The sequence below is a fragment of the Nomascus leucogenys genome, chromosome 11 (genome assembly GCF_006542625.1).
Source record: "Nomascus leucogenys isolate Asia chromosome 11, Asia_NLE_v1, whole genome shotgun sequence".
NCBI lineage: Eukaryota > Metazoa > Chordata > Mammalia > Primates > Hylobatidae > Nomascus > Nomascus leucogenys.
Window position 1 is genome coordinate 17,182,885 of NC_044391.1, and position 27,498 is coordinate 17,210,382.

Below are 27,498 nucleotides of genomic sequence, written 5' to 3' on the forward strand. Positions count from 1 at the left end.
GTAAGATTGGCTAATGCTATTGCTAAAAGGCTGTATCTCTTTGCTTTTCTGTTTTGGGGGAACAAAAGGAAAATATCATAATAACGTCATCAATGGATTATATCAACAATGCAATTATTAATTTTTCTAGTTATAATTTGATAATATAGGTTTGCAGGCAGAAGATTTTTCTACCAATGAAAATTGTTTAGAAGCATATCAGGTAGCTATTGCAACATTAAACACTACCCTCAAAATTCAGTGGTTCAAATAAGAATATTATTTATTAGTTTACAAGTCTAAAGATCAGATGCTGTGAACTAATGGAGGCTGGGTTTCACTGGGGACAGCTATGCTCCAGGTTGTCTCTTATCCTCCTCCTGGAATCGATCATCTAGCCCAGGAATGTTCTCTGAGTGATGGCAGAGGTGCAAGAGAATGCAAACTCAGCTGTACAAAACTCTTTCATGTTTCTGCTTGCTTTGCACCTGCTAACATCCCATTAGCCAAAGCAACTCACAGGGCTCAACCCAGAGTGAAGGAGCTGGTAAGTATGCCCTGCCCACAGGACAAGTGCTGCAGTTACATAACAGACTGTCAAGGTAAGATGAAATAATAATTTGAAGCCACTGATACAATCAAACACAGGAAGGCATAATGTCATGGAACTCCATTATTCCCACTAATTTTTACTAAAGCATTTTTTTGTTCAGAGATAAAATATAAATAAAATTTATCAGGATATAAACCTAAAAATGTATGCAGAGAAGCCAGAGGATTACTACCATTTAAAAAAAAAAAAAGGAAACATTTAACCCATAACTTAAACTAGATATAAAGCTAATAATTGGCTGTCATAGTTTTGTTGGGAAAGAAGAAGTATACAAACTCTTGCAATCCTTACTTATAAGGTTACTAAATTTTATAGAATTAAATAAGTGAGAAATCATCTAGCTCAACTTTATCATTTTCCCAATCCCCAGAAAGATTGGTTTCATGAAAACTCCCACTGGTAGAAAGCACGAGAACTAGAACTCAGATCTTTTGTACTTCTGTGCTCTTTTAACTACCTCATATGATATTTATATGTTACTTTAAGTTTAGTATTTTTTCTTATTAAAGCATTAATGTCACAGTAATAAAAGTCCATGATTCTAAGAGTCATACACTTTGCCTCCCACCAAATTACTATAATCAAAGCCCCAAGCACTGAAAGAAACTATACTACACTCATGTTTTCTTTTTATGTCATGAACCACTTAAATTGGCTATATTTGCATTGGAATAACCTTCTTTCTCTATCTCACATTTGTGGCACTTAAAATTCTAGGTATAGGCCGGGTGCTGTGGCTCATGCCTGTAATCTCAGCACTTTGGGAGGCTGAGGCAGGCAGATGACCTGAGGTCAGGAGCTTGAGACCAGCCTGGCCAACATGGTGAAACCCTGTCTCTACCAAAAATACAAAACATTAGCAGGGCATAGTGGGACACACCTGTGTTACCAGCTACTCAGGAGGCTGAGGCAGGAGAATCACTTGAACCCAGGGGGCGGAGATTGCAGTGAGCCAAGATCAGGCCGCTGCCCTCTAGCCTGGAGCAACTGAGCAAGACTTCATCTCAAAAAAAAAAAAAAAAAGTAAGTAATAATAAATACATAGATAGATACATAAAATAAAATTCTAGGTATAATTCTGTGTGGTTCTCTATGAGCTATTTGAAATTTATTTCCTTCTTCAGATTACACCATCATGTTATGAGTAATTAGGATAACTCGTTTTAAATAAACATCCTTAGGTTTCACTAGATGGATAGAAAATATTGCACTTATGAAAGCATGCCATGTTAATTTTGCCACTCTTTCTATACTTCATCATGAGAGATGAAAAATGCTATTTTATTTGAGAAAAGAGTATCGGTCATACTTCATATATATATAAATGAAGTATGAAAGATTTCATATATGTATATATATATATAGTCTGTCATACTTCAATCATAATTTCCAGATGAATGCCAGTCATTTCACAAATTTATATTATACCCAATATTACCACTAGTAAGTGCTTATATATATATGCGCTTTTTCTCACCTTAGTTTCTCCTAGTGCAATAAATGGCACTCGACAGCAGATGTGTAAATATCCCACTTATCCAAAGTAATTGAGAAACTGTGCCCTGAAAATGGCCTTTTTACAATCTAATTTTATTCTTTTACTACCCATGTACTTCCTGGAAGAAGTCAGACTAGTTTAGAGGAAAAAATGTGGGCTACTAAAACCCTGTACTAGTTAGTTCTGAAGGGCATAAGCCACTTCTTACTCATTGAAAGACCTACCTTATTAGGTTTTTTCATTTATCTGGTCAATATCACCATAAAGTCACAAATGTTGATAAGGTTCTTATCTTCACAGCATAAATAAAAAACCCAAAACTATCACGCTATAATGGAAAGAGTATAGATTTTGGCATCAGAAAGACCTGCATTTGAATTCCAACTACACCGTTTTCTGGTTAATCTGTAAAATGAAGAAAATATCATCTACCTCAAAAAGTCGGAGAGAAGATAAATTATGAAAATCTGTGGAAAATGCCTCACCAAAAACTGACAGATTCAATAAATGGTAACCTTATGTCCCTAAAATTATAGGAAAGGTCAGTGGAAGGCCATATCAAAAGCTAATTATGTGGACTTCTCTGGTGCCCAAGCAGTCTCATGAAGTCATTGCTGGTTTCCCACATGGTTAATCAGCAAGTCAGTCTGTATTAAGCTCCTACTGTGTGCACTGCACTGTGACAGGAGTTAGAGCAAACACTAAAGTCATATAGAATACAGCCCTGATCTCAAAAAGCTTAAAATCTGGCCATGGGTACAATGTGCTCTGAAATAACAGTAACTGTAATTCAGAATATGTTCATGTAGCTCACAAAGTACGAAATGACCTTTAGAAAGGTTTTGAGGATGAGTAAGAATGAAAGTTGCATTGGAGAAAGGCTAACAGGGTGACAGTGTAAATGAGATGCTGGATCTAAGAGGCCAATCAGAAAACTGTGGGAGACGTCCATGTACAAGGGGATAAAGGCCTTGACATGAATAAGAAGGAACAGGAGAGAAGGCTCCATTCCCTCCTCCATGGCTTCAACATTTCCTGACTAGTCAGACTGTGATTAGGCCACAGACTCGTCCAGGCCAAGTCAAGCCAGGAGTTGGAGCCATTAGCCTATACACCGATCCCCAGGCACCCTTCCAAGGAACCCTTCCATACAGGGTCCTGTATTCAGCTAGGCATCAAGAATAATAAGAGTAGTTAGGTGGCTGTCATGTAGCTAAGAATTAAAGTGTATTATTCCTTTGAAACATATATGTCCTTTAATAAGAATTCTAAAACTCATAGTCAGTGGTAATCCAAAGCCATAAATTCCTAATGGTGAATTTAAGGCCCTCTTTTACACTACTGAGGGAAACATTTTTGGAGAGAAGATTTCTCTGGGTACCTCTGATACTCACATGCTCCTGCTCCAGTGACTGATTCTGGTCATACACCTGGTGTGTGGTAACCATGGTGACAGTGTGCAGCCTGTAGCATTGCCATCCATTTTTAACTACTTTTGACTTCCTGCATATGTACTGGAAATTGTCTTCTCTTGAACTGAGCCAGGGGAAAAAAGAGGGTGGAAGAAATAAATGAGTATGAACCTGTCACATAATTTTAAAAATTCCTGCTGTCTGATTATAACATCTAGTCCCAAACCAGAGCTCAGGGTTTTCCGTTACAAATTGCCTGTTGAGAGAGAACTTTAGAGAATGACAGCATTTTGTGCATCTTCCCTTTTGCGGTTGGGTCAGTTTAGACATTGCAATCTCCCCATTTGAGCCTGGATTCCTTTCTCTGCTGAATTGCTTCAGGAAGTGCTTTCTCTCCAGCTTCCTCTTCTTTTCTTATCTTCCCACTAAAGGACAGAAACTTTTCCGGAAGGCAGCATAGGAGATATGCCCTGCTGTGTTAGTTCGTACAATAGGCAGTGTTTGCTGATAGGAAAACTGCAAGGAGGGGAATTCTTAATGACTTGCTGGGTTAAGCTGTATCACCATTGATGAAGAAACTGGATAATTATTTTCCCAATGCTCTTATTAAGTACAACAAGCCAGTCTGCGGTGGTCCCTTTTATAAAACAACAGTATTGATTTCTTAATTCAGTAATCAATGAAAGCTAACATCAAAATCCTTCTATATTAGCAAATATATGTGGGAGTCTATTCACCCTCCCTGGTGAATAAGTTTCTTTCAAAGCATTTTTAAGACTGTATCCTGCTCTTCTCCATAAGCCTGCAATCCACCCACTTCAGGGAAAACAGTATTTATTCAAGAAGAAAATCAAGTTGGTCGCTGTTAGGCGATTGTCTACATGGTACTTGTTTTGAAACAATGATAATGCTTGTGCTTTTCAAATAAACTGTAGTTAACTGCTAAGTTGTTCAATCAAAAATGTACCTTGAAATGATCTTCACTCTTTCCAGAGAACACATTATTTCTTCAGTTTTTCTTGCCTAGATGGAGCAAATTTTAATTAGAACATAGCAGATACAAGTTGACCCAGTTATTGTTTTGTCCCTGAGTGTTAAAGTGACTTCAGGAACAAATGAAGATTTGGCTTAGATGGCATGTAAAAGTTAAGCTCATAGAAATGGCAGAGGAGAGCCTTGAAAGGACTTTCCTATCTCTTTCCCATCCCCGGTATAGAAATTTTCCAGAATTTCTAGCACTATCCACATCCCAGGAACACTCTAACTCAGGAGATGGTTACTACCACATAGTGTATCATGACATGACATGCATTGTTCACATTGTATCCCTGAGAAGAATAACTCCTGAAATTAAATCCCTTGCAGTAAATTTCATAGGTTTTAGCTACACGGGGAAGAGTGAAGAGCATATAAAGACATCACTCTATTATACCCCCTTCACTCAACTCCACAGTGCTCAAGGGGACCACCGCTGGTCAATTTGTATTAAGCATTGGTTTCTTTCAATGATTCATTCCTCCTTTAAATTCAAATGTTTTGAGGAAAAGTCACATATTAATTGACAGTTTTCTTATAGGAGCATAGGAAAAATAGTTGCAGAACTTGGGAGTGTAATAGCCTTCATATAGTTAGCTGTCTCCAAGTATCTGATAGACAGCTGAATGGAAACAGGTAACTCTCTCTGTGGACAAATAGGTTGACTCTAGAGCAACCTTGGCACTATTGCTGTTTTGGGCTGGATATAGGGCTATCCTATACGTGGTAAGATGTTTGGTAGCATCACCAGCCTCTACCCATGAGATGCTACCAGCACCCTAAGCTTTGTCATCTAAAAATGTTTCCATACATTGGCAAGTTACAAAATTATCCCCTTTCCTCACTGAGAATCACTGATCTGGAGCAAGGTATATTTAGAGCCAACATAAGGAAGACTTCTTAAAAAGGAAATAGCCTGGAAGGAGAGGGGCTGAAGGAAGTGAGTTCTCTGTTTCTGGAGTTATTCAAGCAAAAGTTGGCCTGTTACTGAGGACACTGAAGCCACATATTAGTATTTGAACTATATGGCATTTAAGGGTATTTCTTAATGTCATATGTTACTCTATGAAAATACTCTACTATTAGGGTTTAAGTGATTGCAAAGGAAGTATTTAAAATATGGAGCAGAAAGTTTACATAATGGGCTCTTTTATATCAGGATCACTTTGAAGCAGAAGTCCAGTCAATTGTTATTTCACTTGATTATATTAGTATTTTTACAAATGTCATGAATTAAGCATCTTATTTACCTATCTATTATAACTAGGGTTCTCATATAAAATATTTTTATCAGAAAATAAGCATTTATTAAGCATGTATATAGTAGGCACAGCAATAACATTATTCTATAGAACATTATTCTATAGAATATTATCATGTAGTCTTGACATGGAGTAGAGAGAACACGAAATAAAATTTTAAAATAGTAGACATCTTACAAGCTTCTGAGGGATGTAGACGCAAATTGAAATATCAAGACCATACATAAAACAGGTCCAAGTGTAGAATCTGCGTTATCAATTGACAACATAAGTACAGGGAGATCAGAAAGAAGAACAGAATGAGCAGACAGGAATGGGATTGAACAGGAGAAAGACTTCTAGATATATATAAACAGAAAGCCTGCCTTCGAAGCCTTCCTGGAAAGTTGCTTTCTCATAGTCTACAGGAAGATATCTGCACAGTCTTTCATATATGAGGGAACACAGTGTTTCATCCACCTAGAATGCAGTGTTCTTCAGCTGTCTGCATGCCTTGCAAATCCTACTTTCCTTCAGTCCTCCCCTCATCTTATCCCTGTGAGAACCCTTTCCCAAGTACTCACTTCATAAACATGCCCCTCCATTACTAAGCAAATATAACTGTTCCTTTGCATATTCATTCTTCCATGAACTGTAAGCCACTTGAGTTTAAGAACCACATCTTTTGGTCTTTATATTACTGATACCTAGAATAATGTCTCAACCAGGTAGAGAGTAAGTCTTTGTTGAATGAATTGAAAGAATTGATTACCTATGTACAGTTGATAAGAACTGAAAGATGTTAACCTGCTACACTTCCAGAAGGCTGAAAATCTTTATGGGAATCTTAGATTAAGGGTCACGACCATCACCCACCTATTCTAGATCAGTCTGGATGCTCGTAAATGAGAAATAAGCATTTTCCTGCAATGGAAGACTGGTTTAGATGTAAAAGACAGACGATGTTGCAAGGCGAGCATGTGGGACAAAATTGCCCCCATTGTCCTCACTCCCATTCTTTACACATGTACCACAGATGCCTTGATTTGAGAGCAGCCCTAGGGGTTCCATTCCAATTGTACTTAGACCAACTATTCCAGAGAAGACTATCCAAGGCTCAACACAACTAGACAGTCAGGGCCATTTCGAATGTTAGAGCCTGTCCTTTTATCTAGCTGTCTGCAGTCTCTCCACAGGAAGAATATGCGGGGAAGCTTTTTATGCCAGATGCTGTGCTTGTAGCTAATGCAAAGGCAAAGAGAACATCATCCTATCCTCAAGAAAAGCAGAGTGACAGTATTAGAAATCCATTCACTACTCTATCACCAGTGTCTCTATCACTAGAATAGTAAAAATGATAGTTGCATTTAGGGAGTTTAATACTGCAAACACAATGATTATAGCATGGATATGTTACAATTGTACATTTTTAGTGTGCCTTTCTTGAAAAATTTCAACACAGTGATTAAAACTCTGTGCAGACCGACTAGGATTCACTTAACTCTGCATTGTCTTTTTACTCATGTCTAACATTGAGATTTTTTTTTTATGATTTCAACTTTTATTTTCTATTCAAGGGCCGCTTATGTAGGTTTTTTAGGTAGGTATATTGTGTGTTGCTGAGGTTTGGGGTACAAATGATCCTGGCACCCAGATAATGAACATAGTATCCAGTGGGTAGCTTTTCAGCCCTTGAACTCCTTCCTACCTTCTCCCCCTATTAGTTCCCAGTGTCTACTGTTGCCATCTTTATGTACATGTGTACTAAGTAACATGGGGATATTAGTAGTACCTCTCTCATTGGGTTATTGTGAGAATTGAATAAGAAAATATACGAAAAGTGAGAAAATGGTACCTTGTATACTTAGCAGTCAACATTTTAGTAGATATTATTATCCATTACCTTTTATTTATTTATGTATTTTACTTTCAACATCTCCAGCCCAAAAGGAACAGTTTCAAGAGGAATTGAGATTCACAGAGGTCAAGATCCAAGTTCAAGTTTCTATCACTTTACAGGTAGCAGAATCAACATGAGAATCCAGATAGCTTGCTTCCCACACCAACCACCCCCTCACATAGTCTAAGCTGCAGAAAAACCTGACTCAAAAGTTATCTCAGACAGAATCTTTTCATTTATTTCCTTCCCAGACTTTTCATTCTAAAGCAATCTCACAACACTGATTGTTTTGAAACCTCCCTCCATTGCTCCTGCTTCACCTCCTCCAAGATAGGGCAGTGCTATTCAAGGACTTCATCACAGGGAGGGAGGCACCAGCAATAGCAATTAAAAATGCTTTTGTTAGCATTGCTTCATTGTAGAAATTTCTCATCAGAAGTAATTATCTGATATGCTACTATTTTTTTCCTTCGCATTGGGGTTAATTTGTTTCTTAATTAATTCCTCTTCTTTCATGTGTTTATTTGGAAACTACTCTAGTGAAAGATAAGAAGTTGCCATCAGGACCACTGTTCACAAGGCAATAGGATGGTCCAGGCTTACACTGCAGGTCAGGTGTCTACGATGGAGGTCATGCAATGAAAAGCAAAGAATACAGATATTCCTAAGATAATAGCAGTGTTTTATGCTATGATTATAGATTAATAGGTAAACGAATTGAAATAGGACTGCTGACACTTCTGATTAAACCTACGATATTTTGCCTTAATGACACAAAGTTCTCTTTCCAAATTACCATTAAATATGTGCCTTTTTCGTGGATTGATATGTACAATTTCAGTATTTCAATATGGAAAGAGCAGCTGTTAGCAGTTTATAATAATGAAGGTCCATGAATTTAATGTAGTAGAGGTGCTTCTACTGATCTATGGAATATGCAGTTGAAAATTCACAGATTACCTTTCTAATTAGCAGACTTTGGGAATTTAAGAATAGTGTTCCCAAAACACCTGCAGTTAAACTCCAAACAAACGATCCTCCAGGAGGTTTATCAGTGGGACTTTGCACACTAAAAGTGTAGTGTGACTATTTTTGACAACACCACCTGGTATATTGTGGAAATCCCTTTGTTACCAGTAACAAAGTTTTGATTCTCGCCAACACTTTGGTTTCACATTCCAATAAAGCGAACTGCAATACAGGGGAGAATTCAATAGAAGCAATACCTTCAAAATTATATTTTAAACATAGACCAGATTTCCTTGCCAAGTTGTCAGAATGGCAAAGCATCTTGACAGATTTGCCATCACTTAATAGGGTTGAATTGTCAGGGTGTTTACCCAAGGGACTAGTAGTTTTTTCCCAGGCACAGTGCCTCCAATTTGGGTAGATACCATAAGGTTCACAAATGAGGCCTCATAGAATGCAAACCAGGCAATTGAGCTTTTCCAATATGGAAAACAGATGTGGTTGAACAAATGATCTAAAATTTGTTCAAATTTCTCAATATAAAAGTAAATTCCATCTAAATAAAAATATACATGTGCATTAAGTCTATATTACCTAAGTTTACAAAGCAGTTTTAAGAAAGATTATTTATACAAGATTTAAAGGAATGTAACATCACACAATATACCCACATAACAAATATGTACATGTAACTCCTTGATCTAAAATTAAATTAAAAAGTAAAGGAATGTAACAATAAATGCAGATAATCCAGAAAATTTCAACTGTTACCAATAGCTATTTAACTGACTCTCAGCTCTTATTTTTACATTAAATAAAGTTTTTGTGTTATCTTTTCTAAGATGCTTCTAGGAATTTAAAAGTTCTTCATCTTTCCTAGAGACCTTTCTCCAACAACCATTATTATTTATGACCTGCTTTTTTCCAGGAAGGATTCAAGGTGACCCGTAATGACACAAAGAGGAGAACAAATAAAAACATAAGTACTTAGGTAATTACTACCAATGAAATAAAATAGTTTTAAGTAGGCTCCATTTGTTTTAAAGCTCCAATCTTTATATTTATATTATCAACTTACTCGGCATTATTGAGATGACATCATCCCTAGCTTTCAAGAACCCATAGCCTGAGTCAGAATGGGTAGTTTGTTCATCTGATTGCCCTTCCCTGATTCATTCCTTTCAAGTTGGATATCATCCACTCATGTCTTTTTAAAACATAACTTTCTTCATGTCATTTCCTTCATAAAAAAAAATTAATAGCTTTTTATCTCTTAAAGAACAAAGTTCAAAATACTTATAATTGTATATAAAATTCTTAGCAGTCTAACCACCATCCCTCTGTCCTTCTTTACCTTCTACTAATCCCTGTGAGGCCCTGGGTATTCTGAAGATAGGGAACTACCTGATACTATTAAAGCAAGTATGTACTTTCTCATCTCTGTCTTTATGTTCTCTCTTCTGTGTAAAAACCTCATTTCCTCTTTCTTTGCCTGGAAAACTTCCACTTATTCTTCAGCATCAAGCCTATATGTTACCTCTACATGGAGGTCTGTGATGAATCATCTGAGTGTAATTAGTTGCTCTTCACCTGTGTTTTTGTATAAGTTTGTATACATACATACCTTAAAATTTTATCCTTGGCTATGTTTCTTTGTCTCCCATCAAATTACGACTTCCTGGAGGACTGTAGGGGTACATTGCTCATCCAGAAAAAAAAAAAAACTAGATTTTAGAATAGTGCCTTGTATAATTGACATCAGTCAAAGTCTGCTGAATGAGTGACGACAAATTAGCTATTATCACCCTCTCTATTGCTTCTTGAGCATTTAATATTTGCCCATCAGTGAGTTAAGTGCGTCATATGTTTCCATTTAATCTTTATATAACGTCATAAGCCACGGATTACTATCCTTTCCTTTTGACAGATAAAGAAATTGCAGCTTAAGGAGTTAAAATAACTAGCCAAAGGTCACACAGCTAGTGAGAGGAGCTGAGATTCCAATGCTGGCCTGATTCCAACCCTGTGCACTGTTTGCTTCTTTTGCTTCAATACCATTTGCTTCTTTTGTGTCTGACAGCTCTGTTGAAGTAAAGAGTAGTTAACAAGAAAACAATGAATAACATAATTCTGTTTGCTACAATATGGTGAATATACCTTTGCCCTAAATTATTGCCCCAAGACCTCAAAAGTAAATGATAATCATTTAAGGAAATATTAGGCTATAGCCCTCAGCTATCCCCAAGCATACCCAAGAGCTTTTGTCCTTTGGTTAACAATTGACAAAGATTGGCATGCCTTTTGTTATTGATAAGGCCATATTTCTCATATTATTTTTATACAAGTGACTTCAGGGACCACAGAAAAATATAGATTAGTTCAACTTGTGGCTCTGTTAAAACTTCAAGAGACATTGTCAAAAATCAATATCTGAGGCACTAAAGGATGTGTTTCTAACAGGTCTTTTGATGTCAAGTCACCTTGGAAGTCATGCTTTCGCAGGTGTTGCTGGCAAACACAAACACTCTTGACACCAGATATGACACAGACTTTTTGATCCTGTTGTTAGAAACTGGAACATGAACCACTTCGATTCTGTGATTTCTCCTGAAAACTAATGCATGGGGGAAAAGGGAAGCAAAGAGCAGATGCAGACTAATTCAGTGGGCAAAATACCTTCTTGTTTGTCTTGTAAGTAAGTACCTGCTAAATCTGGATGGAAAGAAAGTTATTCCTGAGATAGTTCCTTGTTAGTAAGGGAACAAGCTAGATATTTGAATGTGGAATAGCATTGTGATGGTGAGAAAAATGACATGTCTTTTAATACCAGTCTCCTGAAATGATAGGATTCAAGGAATCCTGTGGTCTGCATATCATGTCAGCCTAAATGATGAGTTATGAAAATGCCAAAATGAATAACCTTACTATTTAAGAAGTCCTTCAGTTTCAAATGAAGAAAATAAAAGTGTGTGACAATCTTGGTTACAAACTACAGGAGTTGAGTGCAATGATTTCCAGAGAGACTTGGGATGGAAAGCAGGGTGACTTTGAGCCATTTTTGAAGGTTTCCACTATGATTAGGGAGTCCTTTGTTTGGAATGTCCATGTGAAATCATTGGTACTAAGCCATGCTGCTGAATGGTGATAACCAATATAGATCTTTGACTCAAGTGTTTTGGGGGCCCATGGCATGTAAGAGTTGTTAACTTCTTCAGATTATACTGTGTACACTGGTATTTGCTATACTTCATTATACAATTTCTTAAATCAACATGAATTCCTGGTCTTGGGACATGGGCATCAATTGTTTTCATGCAAAATATTCCCAGATGTGCTACAGGTAATGTGGCCAAAACAAAACAAAACAAAAAAGGTTACTAATCCTTTTAGCAATAACAATATGATTGGCCTCCTTTATGGGCCAATAACTCATATGATGTGAACAGCTTGAATTTCTCAGGCAGTTTTGTCAACTATATACCACCCCCAGTTCCAGTTTAAAATACAAGCCAATCTGGGATTTTGTACAGCTAATAATGCAACTTGAACAAGCTGAATAGGAGGGACGCTGAGGTCTCTAAACATCTCAACTTCTAGAACTTGTTTTTATGTAATAACCTGTGCTATGAGGTAACAGATGGTTCAAAGTGCAGCAAATCAATGGTTCTCTTCCAGGCACATATATAAGCATTTAATTAAAAGAACTAAACAAAACATCCAGCACTGCATGTATGACAAAGCAATTAAAGATGTAGACTTATTCTTAGAAAACAGCCCCAAAGAGATAGGTGAACAGCAGAGAATAAACATGAAGGTTATTATCAAGTCTCCTGATTACAGGACAGTAGCAATGGTTTATTTTTTAAATGTATATAGTTCAGCTCTGTAAATAGCATTCTTCTTGGAAGTGGGCATTTGATAGCTCTTTGCCATCTGGAATTTTTGTAGCTAAGTATAGATCCCCATAAAACTATTTATTATTGTTCCCCTTAATGTATTAGCACAAACTCAGAAGCCAATAACTGTAAAACTTCTGAAAATAATTCTCATAGCAAAAAATCACTTTAGTGGGAAACTTGTTTCTACCAGATTCTACATGTCCACTGTCCTTTTGTCTTGTGTTGAAAAAAAAAATATTTGGCATTGTGTCAGCACAGAAGGCACAAAGCTCTGTTTGAAATTGATACATCATGTCCATCCTGAGTAGAAATAGTAAACAAGGAACTGATGTGGGGGCTCACAAGTGACCGATATTTTCCAGTTCACATTCTCTTTTTTCACAACATGAAAAGAATAGAGTAAATTTCCTGAGATCTGTCTCATAGCTCACATTCTTTTGCTCCCATGATCACAGCACCTTTCATGATAAGCAATGTACAACATGTGATAAATCAACACACAGAAATAGAAGGAAACTATGTCAGTGTAATAAAAAGCCATATATTAAAAATACACAGCTAATGTCATACTCAGTGCTAAAAGACTAAAAGTTTATATTCAACATAATATTGGAAGTTCCAACCCCCAGTACCTTAGAATGTGACTTGATTGAAAAATGGTGTCATTGCTTATGTACTTAGGTTAGGATGAGGTCATACTGAAGTAGGGTAGGTTCCTAATTCAATATGACTGGTATTCTTACTCAAAAGCAAAATTTGGATACACACACACACACGCATACACACACACACACACACTCATCACTGAAATAAAGCATGGCACCTGGGATCCTAAAAAGAAGGCTCTATGGCTTGTTAGAAAATATCAGGAGAAATAAAACTTCCAAATAAATTAGTATTGAACTAAAAATTCCCATCTGTGAATGAGTATGGCTTGGATGCCTACAGTAACATCATTCCACAATTGGCTATTGATTGTGAAAAAAATAAAGTTTTAAACATTCCCAAAGCAAGAATAAGTGAGCAAGTGGTGTGAGTTGATTCCTGAAGGTCTAAATCAATTCCTTGTCTTATGTGTCATCTCATTTTAATAAAAAAGAATATGATTAGTTAAAGATCCACATTGCACAATAAAATTGTTTATCAGTCATATTTCAGAGTAGCTTCATATTGCCTGCTGGTGGTCAGCTTCCCCCTCTTGTGTGCATGTGCACACGTGCACGCACACACACACACACACACACACCAACCCATCATTATAATTAGAAAAGATTACATGGTAGAGCAGCAAAATATCAATTCCCTCATCAATCCATTTAACAAATATTATAGAGCACCTCTATACTCTGTGAGGCATTTTGAGAATTCAGAGATTAACAAGAGTTCTCACTCCAGTGGGGAACTTAGTGAATAACCTAGAAATCATCATATATTTTCATTAGTACCATGAGAGAAACACATGAGGGAATGAAAGAGGCTCAGAGAATGGGCACACAAGTCATTCCGAAGTCAAGCATTAGAATGGTTCCTTAGAGAAGAAGCCCTTGAATGGATTAGCTGAGCAGACAAGTGGTAAAGGTCATTCTAGACGGAACATCACAGTAAGTCAGAGATTCTCCATAAAGTTGAGTTTATTTGGAAGAAAAAAATATATTGGGAAAATGGTGGCAGATGTTTAATCACATTTAACAATGGTTTGTTGGACAACTACTGCAAGTAAAGCCCATTGTAAATTACACCAGCTTACAACTACAACAATGGGAAAAAGACAAAAATACTAATTTTTTTTTGTCCTTGCGATAGTTTGCTGAGAATGATGGTTTCCAGCTTCATCCATGTCCCTACAAAGGACATGAACTCATCATTTTTTATGGCTGCATAGTATTCTATGGTCTATATGTGCCACATTTTCTTACTCCAGTCTATCATTGTTCGACATTTCAGTTGGTTCCAAGTCTTTGCTATTGTGAACAGTGCCGCAATAAACATACGTGTGCATGTGTCTTTATAGCAGCATGATGTATAATTCTTTGTACAGTAATGGGATGGCTGGGTCAAATGGTATTTCTAGTTCTAGATCCCTGTATACATATGCAACAAACCTGCACGTTGTGCACATGTACCCTAAAACTTAAAGTACAATAAAAAATACTAATTTTATAACATCACATCTGCTGACAAACAATCGTATCTGGCCAAGTCCAGCATTTCTTCTTGAGCAAAATTAATCATATCTGAACAAGTCTAGCATTTTTTCTTGAGCAAAATTAGTCACATCTGTGACTTGATAGTCTGCAATGAAAACATTGCAACACCTAAGTCCTGGATAAATTCAAACCACCAAGAAAATGGGTACCTCATAATATTTGAACATTGAAAATAAAATGATAGTACATGCTACACATGGAAAGAGCTTCTGCTAAACATAACTTACTTGCATGCAGACTCTCAGGCCCTAGGAACTAATGGGTTCTGCTATAAGGCCATTGTGTTTCTCACATAAATCATAAAGCCAAATCTGACACTGATATTTATAGCTTGAAGCTTTCATTGCCCCCGTGGAAATTTCCCAGTAGATTCTTAGACTATCATTGTTATCTCTGTTGATGGCCAGTCAGTAAACAAATGTTTATGGAGTCACCACAAAGCACAGACTGACAAATGAAAAGCATACTTTTGATAGCAAGGGATGATTGGTCATGGTCCTCAGATGAAGGATTTTATGGCTTCAGAACAAAAAACAGACAAATGTTATAGCTTGAAATATATCATTGCATCATTATAGTGAGAGGAATCCATTACGAGCTTGGATTGCAGAATGGACTGAATAAATATGACCAAAGTGAATATAGTGAGTGGTCCCAGAATTCCTACCACTTATGGGTTCCTCAGTAAGACTCTATGCACTCTTTACCTTAGTTTCTCAAGCTATAAAATGGGATAATGGTAGTATCTACATCATAAGAATGCCATGAGGATTAAATGAGAAAATACATCTGCAACAATTAGAACAGTAGCTGGCACAAAAATATTAGTACTATTGAAAATACTAGGGATCTTTAAAAGGCTTCCCCAAAAAAGGCCTTACCCAAAAAAAGGTAGTCTGAAAACAGTAACTTAGAGAATAGGAAAACTGAAATAGCTCTTCTTTGTTCACTTTTGAGGAATTCTGAATTGGAATCTAAACAGGATAAACCACTTAATAATCCTTCTTTGACTTTAGCCACCCTTAGATTTCTGGCACTTGCTGAACTGCAATATTGAATTTTGCATTTATAATTTCATTTTTTTCTAGTTTTTTCTTCTTTCTTCACCTGTGTAATTTTAACTTAAACTCAGCAATTTACATCTCTTCCTATATAATATCACCTTGTTTCCAGAGAGGGAGCCTAGTCCTTTGAGAAAATCAAGAGACTAAGCTCTAATCTTAGCATTTCTGCCTATCAGTTGTCTAAATTTTGAAAAATCACTTCACCCTGTGAGCTTCTGTTTCCTCACCTATAAAACAAAAGGTTTAGATCATCTTCACAGTTTCTTTCATCTCTACAATGTAATGATCTTATTGCTTATTTATATTTTTTTCATAGGCATTAATACAAATTTGATTTTATTTGGCCACTATAAATATAAGAAATATAAGACTTTATATAAGACTTATATAAAGACTTGGAAGAAATACAAGACTTTCTTCCAAGCTGCTGTCTTTGAGTACGTTTAACTGTATTATCCAACTCCTATCACTTTCTCTTTTCCACAAGAGTCCAAGTAATGTCACCAATAACTTATTAAAGTCATGGTCCTCCAGGCTACAACTCTTCCTTATATAATGTTGAGAAGATGGCCCCCTGGTAAAATTCACTCTTATTAAACCCACGCTGATTCCTAGTACTTTCTTCGTTCAGTTCTAAGTGTTCCCATGCTCTCTGTTAGCAAACTTTGTTCTAGAAGATTACCAAAGCACATCATGCTTATTTATTTATATTTCTTCTTGATTTATATATCCCGAATTTTTCCTTCCTCCTCCCCTTTCACCCTCTGGGAGTCCTCCCATTATGTGTTTTTCGAGGATTATTGACAGTGATTTCATAATGTAATCTGCAATTTCTTCCAGAATTCATTACTGGGGACAAACTCCATTCATCTGATTATGGGTTTTTTTTTTTTTTGTATTCTCTCCTACTTTTGAGCATGGTAACCTTTTCATATTATTTGTACTGCCATTTCCATGTTAGAAACCATTCTCAATGGAGAGAATGAGAAAGCAAGAGGGATGGAGCAGCGTCTTTCTTTTATTCATATAGAACCAACTTTCCCATTTGATGATTCTATATCTTCCTGCCACATCTTCTTCTGAAACATAATTTCGAATCAAAACAATACCAATGACAAAAATCACTTTGATGCATTTTCACATTCTGTGCTTTAGCGTCCCTTATTTTTACAGGCTCATGTCAATCTTCTATGTTGTATATGGGGATGCCCCCAACATACATACAGACAGCACCCATTCTGTGTTGCTAGTTCTTCTAACACCAAAATCCCCCAAATGCAGCCTAGCGTCCAGTGGATTCTTTAGAGTTTTCATCTTCTCTTTCTTGTTGAGACTATTCTGTATTGTATGAATTATTTTTAAGTCCTCCTGTATTCCATTTTGGAGTCTTAATTTATGTGAAGCATATCTCTTTTAAAGTATTCTTTTTCCAAAGCATATATAACTACATCCTGTTTTTCCTTCCTCCACTCTATCTAATAATAACATAATTGGGTAACTTTCTTCCAAAATTTTACATTACTTCTCCATTCTAAAACAATTTTTCTTTTATCATTCAAAATGATGTCCAGTGTAGGAGTTCCTTTATTTCTTTATGCTTTCTCAGAGAAACCATATGGCCAGTAAAGTAAATCAAGAATATTCCAGAACCAAGCTTTTAGACAAATGAGACAGGAACCCAGTTAACAACGACCTGGATATTCCCCAACCCTAGTTTTAAATTTATGTTAAAAGGAAGGTTCCTGCTAACAGCAACTAGGCAGTCTATGGTGTATACCATAATATTGCTTCTGTTCCTCTTGTTCTTTCTACCTGGATGCCTTTCTGTGTTTAAAGGTTCAGGTTTGTAGTCACACAGTAGAAGGTAGAGAGGAAGCTGTGAGGGGATAGCCATAGTCCTTGAATTTAAAACACCTGGTTTTACACCTTGATTTCACCCACACATTCTAACCATATGGCTATGAACAAGTTTCTTCACCTAGAATAACTGTTTTTGCATATCTAAAATAGAGATAATAATAACCACTATTAAAAGTTATTGTGACTATCAAAAGAGCAAAATATGTTTGTGTGTGTGTGTACATACCCAGTACATTGGTACTTGGTTTTACAACAGAACAAACACATTTTTTAAATGAATAAACCAAACTAACATTCTTCTGTACAAATAAGGCTGGGGTGGATGAGAAAGAGAAAGGAGAGAGACTTATAATCTACTGCCTCCCATGGTGTTTACTTTTAAGCATTTTTAACCCTTATAATCTAAAGAAACGAATTTTAAAAGGAGCAGCTCACTGCGATAAAATTACTTCAGCACTTCACTCCATGATTCATTTGTATTACATGTGTTTCTAATGTAACTCTGAATATCCTAAGTTTGACTATATTATCACCCATGCTATTCAATATATAGGTGATACAATTGAGATAATACTTACTGTGTTCCAATCTCATGTTTCAACTCACCAAACGTGCCTCCTTTTTCTAGAGTTAGTTGTAGTCTTCTCATTAAACACACACAGAGGAACATAAAATTATTCTTAAAATGTTGGCAATAGTTGCTGTTTTATTCTAGCCCACAGCCTTCCCCAAAGTTACAGCTCATTGTGCCCCTTTCCAATGCAGAGAATCTTTTCCACATTGCTGTTATTCTATGGCTAGTTCATTCTCTTGCAAAGCCTGCCTTGATTGTAAATTATTCTCGTATATCCCAGAGAGTTAGACATCAAGCCTACCATTGAAAAACAAGAACTTTTTTTTTTTTTCTTGAACAGCTTCTCATTACTCCTATCCCTATGGGAGAGGAAATTTAGCAGTTTAGGATCGTTTCACTGTGATTCTTCGCTGCCAGAAAATAATGTCCAGATATTTTTTAGGTCCTTTCATTCTCTGTCTCCCTGAGGGGTTCAGGTCCTGATTAATATAACTTGAAGATGACAAAATCATTGTATCAAGAAGAGATGGCCTCTCCAGTGCTAGCCAGAAACCTCTTAACAAAGTCAAGCTATGCACAGACAGGGCTCCTATCACCAAGCCTTCCATAGTGGTACATAAATCCAATGGAAGCCAGGCACTCATTCTAGAAGTAAGACAGTACCTGTTTGGCGACACCTGCCATTTCAGTCAGGCTGAGTGAAGCAATATTGCTATGCCTACATAAGTCAGTATAGGCCATTTTGTCCAGAGTCTCCTAGTCCTGAGAAGAGAATAAATAAATAATATATTAGCCTTCACCCCTTCATCCACCCATTCACCTCCATTCCCCCGGATTCAAGAATACTAAATGCAAGAAAGATTTGGGGTTTTAATTTTGCATCATATTGGGTGTTAAGCCCCGGATTTCTAGCTGTTTTATTTGTGGTTGAGAGGTAGCAGGATTGGAAAAGATATAGAAGATATTTTTGATAGCTCTGGGCTATATCTAGTGTTGATTTTAATAGCAGGCCAGATACCCAAGAACATGCTGTGTAGCTGTGTATGAACTTGGCTGTTGGTTTCTCTTGCCAGATGAAATTATGATTAATCGGGGCTCAGATGTCAGTTGTTTTATGTTGCTCGTGCTCTTTGCTAACAGCTGCCTATTTCAAGCTGTGCTTCCTACACGTCAAATATAAACGTGAAACCACAATTTCCAAAAGGAAAAACTTCAAAGTACTAATATTAATGCCAATGTAGATAGAGCATACTGTAATATTCAATGTCGTCTCTGATTAAAATTCACTTAGTATGTTACATAATTTAACTTAAGTCAGTATAGAGAAAGAACTCTCCTATGTGAGGTAGCCAGGAGAAATTATTTTTAAAACCTTATTATTCAATATGCATATAATCTGTTTAGATATTTGTAAATATATATCTCTGCAAATACTCTTTGCATAAAATGCTCCTCAATAAACAAATGTCATTTTCCTTTTTATTCTACAATAAATAAAAACAATAAATATTGTTGATAGGTCGATTATAAAAAATTTAAATATTTGATTCAGATTTAGGTTTAAATACTTGGAAGTAGGTGGGCTGTTCTTGACAAGGTCCTCTACACCTTTTTATTTGTTTTTTTTAATCAAAAATGACATAAGAATATAATTATATATTATTTCTTTTCACATTGTCCAAGCAGAAAAATATTTTAAAAAGAAAAAGAAAGTAAAGAAAATATTGGTCAAGATTTTCAGGAGTTTAGAAAAGTGTATGCCTAAAATGTTGGTGGTGAACTAAACAGAATTGATTTTTTTTTTTTTTTTTTTTTTTTTTTTTTTTTTTTTGCTTAACCTAGATGATAAATGTCTAATCTGGACTGCCCATGTGGCATGCAGTTCCCAAATTAAACTCTTTCAGAGACTGCCGTTTTTAGCAAACGAGGGGGAAGTGAGAATTAGACAACACCCTTGCTCTTTCTACACAAGTGCAGTCAAAAACTGAGTTTGGCCAATTCACTGTAGTTCATTGCTTGAGCTATAGCAGGACCCCAGAAACTTAAAGCAACCTGAGAGCCCATGGACAGGATTTATCCTAGTCTAGAGTCTAGCACAGAGTATAGAAGAGAGTGTGGTGCCCCTGTCATTTCTCTACTCTGCCCTTTCCTGAAGCACCACTACCTGTGTGAGACCTGCTTCCTAGTGTCCAAAATACAGTATCCAAGGAAGTATCTGGTATTCATCTCAAGAACTATCAGAAAGGCCGGGCGCGGTGGCTCACGCTTGTAATCCCAGCACTTTGGGAGGCCGAGGCGGGCGGATCACGAGGTCAGGAGATCGAGACCACGGTGAAACCCCGTCTCTACTAAAAATACAAAAAAAAAATTAGCCGGGCGTGGTGGCGGGCGCCTGTAGTCCCAGCTACTTGGAGAGGCTGAGGCAGGAGAATGGCGTGAACCCGGGAGGCGGAGCTTGCAGTGAGCCGAGATTGCGCCACTGGACTCCAGCCTGGGCGACAGAGCGAGACTCCGTCTCAAAAAAAAAAAAAAAAAAAGAACCATCAGAAAAATGTAGCCATCTAGAGTAGAGGGGAAAAGGACGCCAGTAAAAGGTGTGGATGCTGTTATTCATTTTCACGTCCAGTCACTTACCTCTGGGTTTCTAACAAAGGTCCTTCTTCTTCCTCCCCCAGGTGGCAAACCTACTGCGGCTCTTCCAGATCCCTCAGATCAGCTACGCATCCACCAGTGCCAAACTCAGTGACAAGTCGCGCTATGATTACTTTGCCAGGACCGTGCCCCCCGACTTCTACCAGGCCAAAGCCATGGCTGAGATCTTGCGCTTCTTCAACTGGACCTACGTGTCCACAGTGGCCTCCGAGGGTGACTACGGAGAGACAGGGATCGAGGCCTTCGAGCAGGAAGCCCGCCAGCGCAACATCTGCATCGCTACGGCGGAGAAGGTGGGCCGCTCCAACATCCGCAAGTCCTACGACAGCGTGATCCGAGAACTGTTGCAGAAGCCCAACGCGCGCGTCGTGGTCCTCTTCATGCGCAGCGACGACTCGCGGGAGCTCATTGCCGCGGCCAGCCGCGCCAACGCCTCCTTCACCTGGGTGGCCAGCGACGGCTGGGGCGCGCAGGAGAGCATCATCAAGGGCAGCGAGCATGTGGCCTACGGCGCCATCACCCTGGAGCTGGCCTCCCAGCCTGTCCGCCAGTTCGACCGCTACTTCCAGAGCCTCAACCCCTACAACAACCACCGCAACCCCTGGTTCCGGGACTTCTGGGAGCAAAAGTTTCAGTGCAGCCTCCAGAACAAGCGCAACCACAGGCGCGTCTGCGACAAGCACCTGGCCATCGACAGCAGCAACTACGAGCAGGAGTCCAAGATCATGTTTGTAGTGAACGCGGTGTATGCCATGGCCCACGCTTTGCACAAAATGCAGCGCACCCTCTGTCCCAACACTACCAAGCTTTGTGATGCTATGAAGATCCTGGATGGGAAGAAGTTGTACAAGGATTACTTGCTGAAAATCAACTTCACGGGTAAGCCAAGAGCCTTTAAACATCTCCTCAGGTGCAAACAGGTGAAATCAAATAGAATCAAATGCCTCTGTGCCCAACTCAGAAATAATTGTTTCAGAGCCATAAAAAGGGTTCAAACTGTGAACCAAATATTCCAGGATGCAATAGGATGGTTCTCTAATATTCTTACTCATTTCTGAATGAACATCTCGGCTGGTACACGACACGGCAATGAAAGGGGCCTCAGGCAGGGCTGACAGCCCACTGTGGCAGCTCCCTAGATTAGGGCCAGGCTAGATCTGAGCTCTTTGTTGTTGTTGGCTGCAGGATTATGGCATGTGTGATATAGGCACTTAATCTTCTTTAGCAGAATTGGCAACTCTCTAGGGAACATGAACTTCCAAGCCTTCTTTGTGGGTGATTTGAGCAAAAGAATCTCATAACTTTCACAGTGGGTGACACAGAGAGAGAGAGAGAAAAAAAAAGTCACTGTTCTCCCAGAGCCTAATTAAGGGCAAAACAGAAAAGATACCCAGACCATGGTGATTTCTAGGCATTCCGTTTATTTTTCTGCTATACCAAAACGTTTATATATTATTAATAGTTGGGGATTTTCTCAAAATATGTTATGAAATGAAACTCTTTTTCTGGGAGCTTGACTATAAGCAGGTTGAAGACTAATGGAAGTCATTCTGATACAGTAATGAATATCATACAAAGGTGTATTCAAAGTGACTTTTGCTGCCTCTTTATTTATTTTTAAATACAGTCTAAATATTTCTCTAACTATAGTATTGCATTGAGTGCATTACTACATAAAAAGCACAAAATCTTTAGGTCTACATTCTCTACTTGGGTACATGGGATATCTGCTTATTAAGGCACTTGTTCTGGGTACTATAGCTTAATCCCAAATCACAAAATAGTAAGTAATATTTGGGGGCACAAAGATTTTGATGTCAAAAACATTACAGTGATAAAATGCTTTCATCAACCTAAATTACTAATACCTCTCATGCCACTCAGGCATCGTTCCAGTCTGCACAATGTCTAGTCTGCTTCCACGGAAGTATCATCCAAGACCTGAAAGTTTATATGCTCAAATCGTACTACCATTGGCGCAAATGACACTTCTCACATCTCCCCTTATAAGTGGTCACTCAGAAGTCAAGTGGTCTGTGAAATCACAGGTAGTAATGAAAAAAGACCTCATGACCATTGACTTCTATTCCATAATTCTTACCTGCAAAGCAGCCTTGAAAATAAGCACAAAAATTAACTGCTTTACTTTCCCCAGAGAGGGCCAAAAGTAGTCGAAATCAATTATGTCAGTAATTCCTCCAATTAATCTGATGGATACCACTTCTTATCGTTAGAATGACTACTGAAAGTGGTAAAGATTAAACTTTTTCTGTGCCCTGTATTCCCATGAGTGTATTTCATATAGCAATAACAAAAATAAATAAATAAAAAGAGTAATAAATCAGCATTCATCTTCAAAATCCCAGGTTAGTTCCTGTTGACATCTCTAAAAATTGAGAATGGACCTTGGAGTCAGTAAAAAAAGAATATCTTTACTCTAAAAATAAATTAACTCTCAGGTATTCGTAAAAGGCATCTGCAATGCACTTAATTCTTAAAGATGAATAAGAATTCAGCACATACTCCCCATCAGACTACCCTTCAGGGTATTATTTACCTTTACTCACCACATATATTAATTAACTTTGTTATTCTAGTTCCTCTCTTACTTTTTAGTATGCAAATATACAAATATATTCATTTATCAACAGCTAAAATAAAATGAACTCTTAGAATTCAGAGAGCCTTCGCAAGGTGTTTTATGGAACCAAAACATGTTCCTTCATTCCAGTGACTTCTTGGGTCTTAAAAGGCAAAGAAAAGTAAAGAAATAAGCCCATTATTTGGATAAACAAAACAAAAGTATCCTCTTTTTGTCTGTCTTGTTCAATTACTCGTTTCAAGTCTCCCATTCAGTTTGGCTGTGCAAACCTGACCACAAAGTGCTATTTTAGCCTTCTCAATTTGTCAGACATTACCAGTCATTCTCCATCTCTGAAGAGAGTAGGAGGGTGAAAAACAGATTTAAACTACATAAAAGAGAGGGAATTTAGACCAGCCACAAGGTAAATATTCTTAGCAGTGAGAATTGGACAAGAAAGTACATTACTAAGGGAGGATACCAAAATGCTAAGTTAGCTAACTAGTACATTTAAAAAATAAGTCAAAGAACTAACTATAGTAATAAAATGCAGATTTCAGTTTACAGTAACCTGTATATGACTAAATCTATGCATATTTTTAACTTAGAGCTAGGTAAAAGATTATAAACATGTATGCATTATTACTGCTTTAAGCTTGAGATGCACTATGGAATATTTTTTCCTAGCTATTGAAAAGCAGATTTGTTTTACTTTTTTTCTGAAACGTTATCTTTGTTTTTTCTAACTTGAATATTGTGGCAATAAACTAGGCACAATAGTACATACTTAGCAGACACTAAACAATCTGTTTAATTAGGCTGAAAAAAAGTCTTCTTCTGGCCATTTGCATGTACTCAATACATTTACTCCAAGATTCTTCTGACAAGGGACACTTTTAGCCAATTCCCCAATAGCTCTCATCATTATAGGATTAAAAAACTAGGCCTCCTGTGAATTTAAAAATAGATTAAAATACTCCCGGGTACTCAGATGTGTTCCCACTAGCTAATTCCAGCATTGGTCAACATGGATCTTGTTTGAAGCTAACCCAGTTTAAATATTCCTTTTGCAAAACAGATTTTTAGAGCTATGCCTTGCTAAAGATTCTTTTAAATAGTAATCTCTCCTGGCACAGGAGCTAACCACTACCCAGGTCTCCAGGCTTATCTCCTGCTGTACACTGCACATTCACTCTTCCTTCCATTAACACTACTTGCAGTTCCCCAAACATGCCATGCCTCTATTTTTGCCTGCATACTTCCTGTGAATGCTATTTCTTTATCTAGAAGACTCTCTCCCCACCCCCACCTGCCTTATCTGGCATCTTCAGTTATTCCTGTGTCTCTTCAAGTTTCAATTTAATTGATAGTTGCTTTAGGAATCATTCCTATACTTCCCAAACTAAGATAAACACCCCTTCTTATGCCCATATCCACCCGGGATTTTGCCTTCCTTCATACTTTATATCCAATACACCAAAATCTCTTGTTGGCTCTACCTTCAAAATAGATCCAGAATCTGATGACTTATCATCTTCTCAACTGCTACCACCCTGGTCCACACCACCATCTCTAGCCTATATTTCTGTGATAGCCTCCTAGTTGATTTATTCTTGCCTACTTCCAACCTAGCCTCCACAATCTATTCTCTACATGATAGCCAGGATGCCGTTTTAAAATCTAAGTCAAAGTCCTTCCTCTACTCAGAACCACTTGAGGTCCCTTGTTTCACTCATAGTGAAAGTCAACATCCTTGCAATGTCCTGCACACCACCCCCACTGCTCTGCCCCTACCTGTCCTGACTGCTCTCCTGTCCTCACCTTTTACTCTCCTTCTTTCTCACTTCACTCCAGCCACCCTTGTTTCCAAAATTAGGGCTTTTCCACTGCCTCTCTCTGCCTATATTGCCCCTAACCCAGATATATCTGTGGTTAATTCATTCCCTACTTCTTTCAAGTATTCACGTAAATGTTATCTTCTCAATGAGACCTACTCTGTCCATTCTTAACAATGCAATGCATTACCCCCAACCCCCACTACAGATGCCCCTATTTGCCTTGTAACCCGTTCTACCTTTTGTTTTTTTACCCCATGACATTTTCCCCTTCCGTCATACTACATCATCTATTACTTTCATATTTATTCTTTATTGTTTGATCCTCACACTAGAATATAAGCTCCACAAAAACAGAAATCATTATCAACTTTGTTCACGAATGCATCCCAAGCATAACAGGTGTTCAGTAAGTGTTGATTATGAATAGCACTTAACACCCAAACTTATGTTTTCTTCTCTACCTTTATTACTAGCTTGTGGGCTCTTTCAAGGCATAGTACATATATTTCATCTCTGATTTCAAATACTCAGCATGGTTTCTGGCATAGAGCAGACATTATGTAAATGTTTACCAAAGGAATGAGAAATTATAAAAGCAAGAAATCGATTTATAATATGATTGCTTTGGAAAATTTTAATATATAAATTTTGTTCATTAACAAATGAATGTCAAGAAAGGAAAGTGTATGACTTCTAGAGTGGCTTGCTTTTACCTAAGTACTCTCTTTTAGTTATATTCTATCATTTCATTTGAGATAAATGTAACCAAATATCATTAAAGCTGGAAGAGACCCATCACTGTTTTATAGATGAATCCCAAGAATTGAAAGTGATTTGCCCAAGGTCAGTCAGCTGGTTAGTAACAGGGACCAGGACTGTTAGCTTGTTAGTAACAGGGGCGAGGTGAAATTCATGTCACCTGACCCAGTGCTGCTTTTGTATGTGCACAAGGACTCTGGGAAATTTATGTATTTGATCCCAAACATCTACCACAGTTTCTGATCCATTCTAAACATTAATGAAATGCTATTGAAGGAATGAAAGATAATCAATAGGTTTATAGTATGTTTCCTTTTTTTATTTCTTTTTAAGATACCTTTAATGCTCCTGGTCTACTTTTTCAGTTGACACAAAGGTGCTTCATCAAACACCCAAACTTTGAACGCTGAGCCTTGGATTCCAAACCTTAGTATATTTAAAAATAAATAAAGTTTCAAATCATTTTTTAATTGTTCAGTAAAATTATTTCCATGTGTAAGAGTCATGTCATCCAGAATCCTCAAGTAAATATTTAAATGAGAATTATGTTTGGTGTCATGTGAATTTTCAAACTTACTTTGAGTAAAATTTCAGAATTTATGATGTAAAAGAAAGCTTAAACTATGCAATACAGTTAAGAAAAAGGAAGTAGAGAGGTCTATGAAACATCTAAAGAAATAGAATATCACTGTGATTGTGTTCACAGTACAGTACACTCTCTCTCACTTTTTATCCTGAGACCAGTTCCAGAAAGTCAAATAGAATAAAATCGTAGAGTTACAAAAGGCCTTCCTCAAAGATGAGCTTGCCCCTACTTCTCACTTGACAGAGGTGAAAATTCAGGATGTCAGCATTATTATCTTCACTTACTGAAGCACACAAAAGTGAACTCAACTGTCAGGGTGATGTGGTAACTGGAGTATACCCAATTTGAAGGAAAAAAGAAAGAGCTTCCATTTGCTAAACATAACTGCCAGAAGTGCCCCAAGACACATCCAATGTCATGTAGGCATTATCTCGGGAATAACATTTATGCCATTCCTCTCTGCAATTCTTAGGGTTAGGCTAAACTGTTTGAGAATGGAGAAATTGAGAACTTGACACAAAAGAAAATTAATCCAAGTTCACATAATGAATAGGTGACAGAGTAAACTGCCAAGGTCCTGATTTAGTCATTCATTCCACAGATACGTTTAGATGTCATGCTAGGACCTGAGGACCCAACAGTAAACAAGGCAGATGCAGTCCCTGCTTGGTAGAGCTTACACAGACTTTTAATCACCAAAAACAATTATAAAGTATAAAAACATGATTATTATGGTTTACAATGTTAGAGTGTTGCCCCAGGATTTTTGTTCTGCTTTGGTTTGGATTGGGAAATTACTATGTATCTTACACCCAGAAAAGATCTAGGATC

The 27,498-nt window shown here is 37.4% G+C and overlaps 1 protein-coding gene and 2 long non-coding RNA genes across 6 annotated transcripts in view; 1 reads left to right on the forward strand and 2 right to left on the reverse strand.

Annotated features, from left to right (window-relative positions):
* LOC115837221 overlaps positions 1 to 9,593 on the reverse strand; it is a 69,616-nt gene extending 60,023 nt beyond the window's left edge. For both annotated transcript variants that reach the window (XR_004032230.1, XR_004032229.1), the window contains exons 1-2: positions 9,562 to 9,593; positions 3,485 to 4,525 (exon numbers count right to left, since the gene is read on the reverse strand). This is a non-coding gene — a long non-coding RNA (uncharacterized LOC115837221). The remainder of the gene's footprint in view (positions 1 to 3,484; positions 4,526 to 9,561) is intronic.
* The window catches only part of GRM3 (glutamate metabotropic receptor 3), a 220,543-nt gene that overhangs the window by 122,373 nt on the left and 70,672 nt on the right, over positions 1 to 27,498 (forward strand). For all 3 annotated transcript variants that reach the window (XM_030822025.1, XM_030822024.1, XM_003252323.4), the window contains exon 3: positions 20,927 to 21,782. In XM_030822025.1, the coding sequence (XP_030677885.1) occupies positions 20,927 to 21,782 (856 nt within the window). The remainder of the gene's footprint in view (positions 1 to 20,926; positions 21,783 to 27,498) is intronic.
* LOC115837222 lies at positions 16,699 to 20,953 on the reverse strand. The gene is made up of 2 exons (XR_004032231.1): positions 20,886 to 20,953; positions 16,699 to 19,013 (listed from the first exon to the last, which is right to left on the reverse strand). It is a non-coding gene; the product is annotated as an uncharacterized LOC115837222 (long non-coding RNA).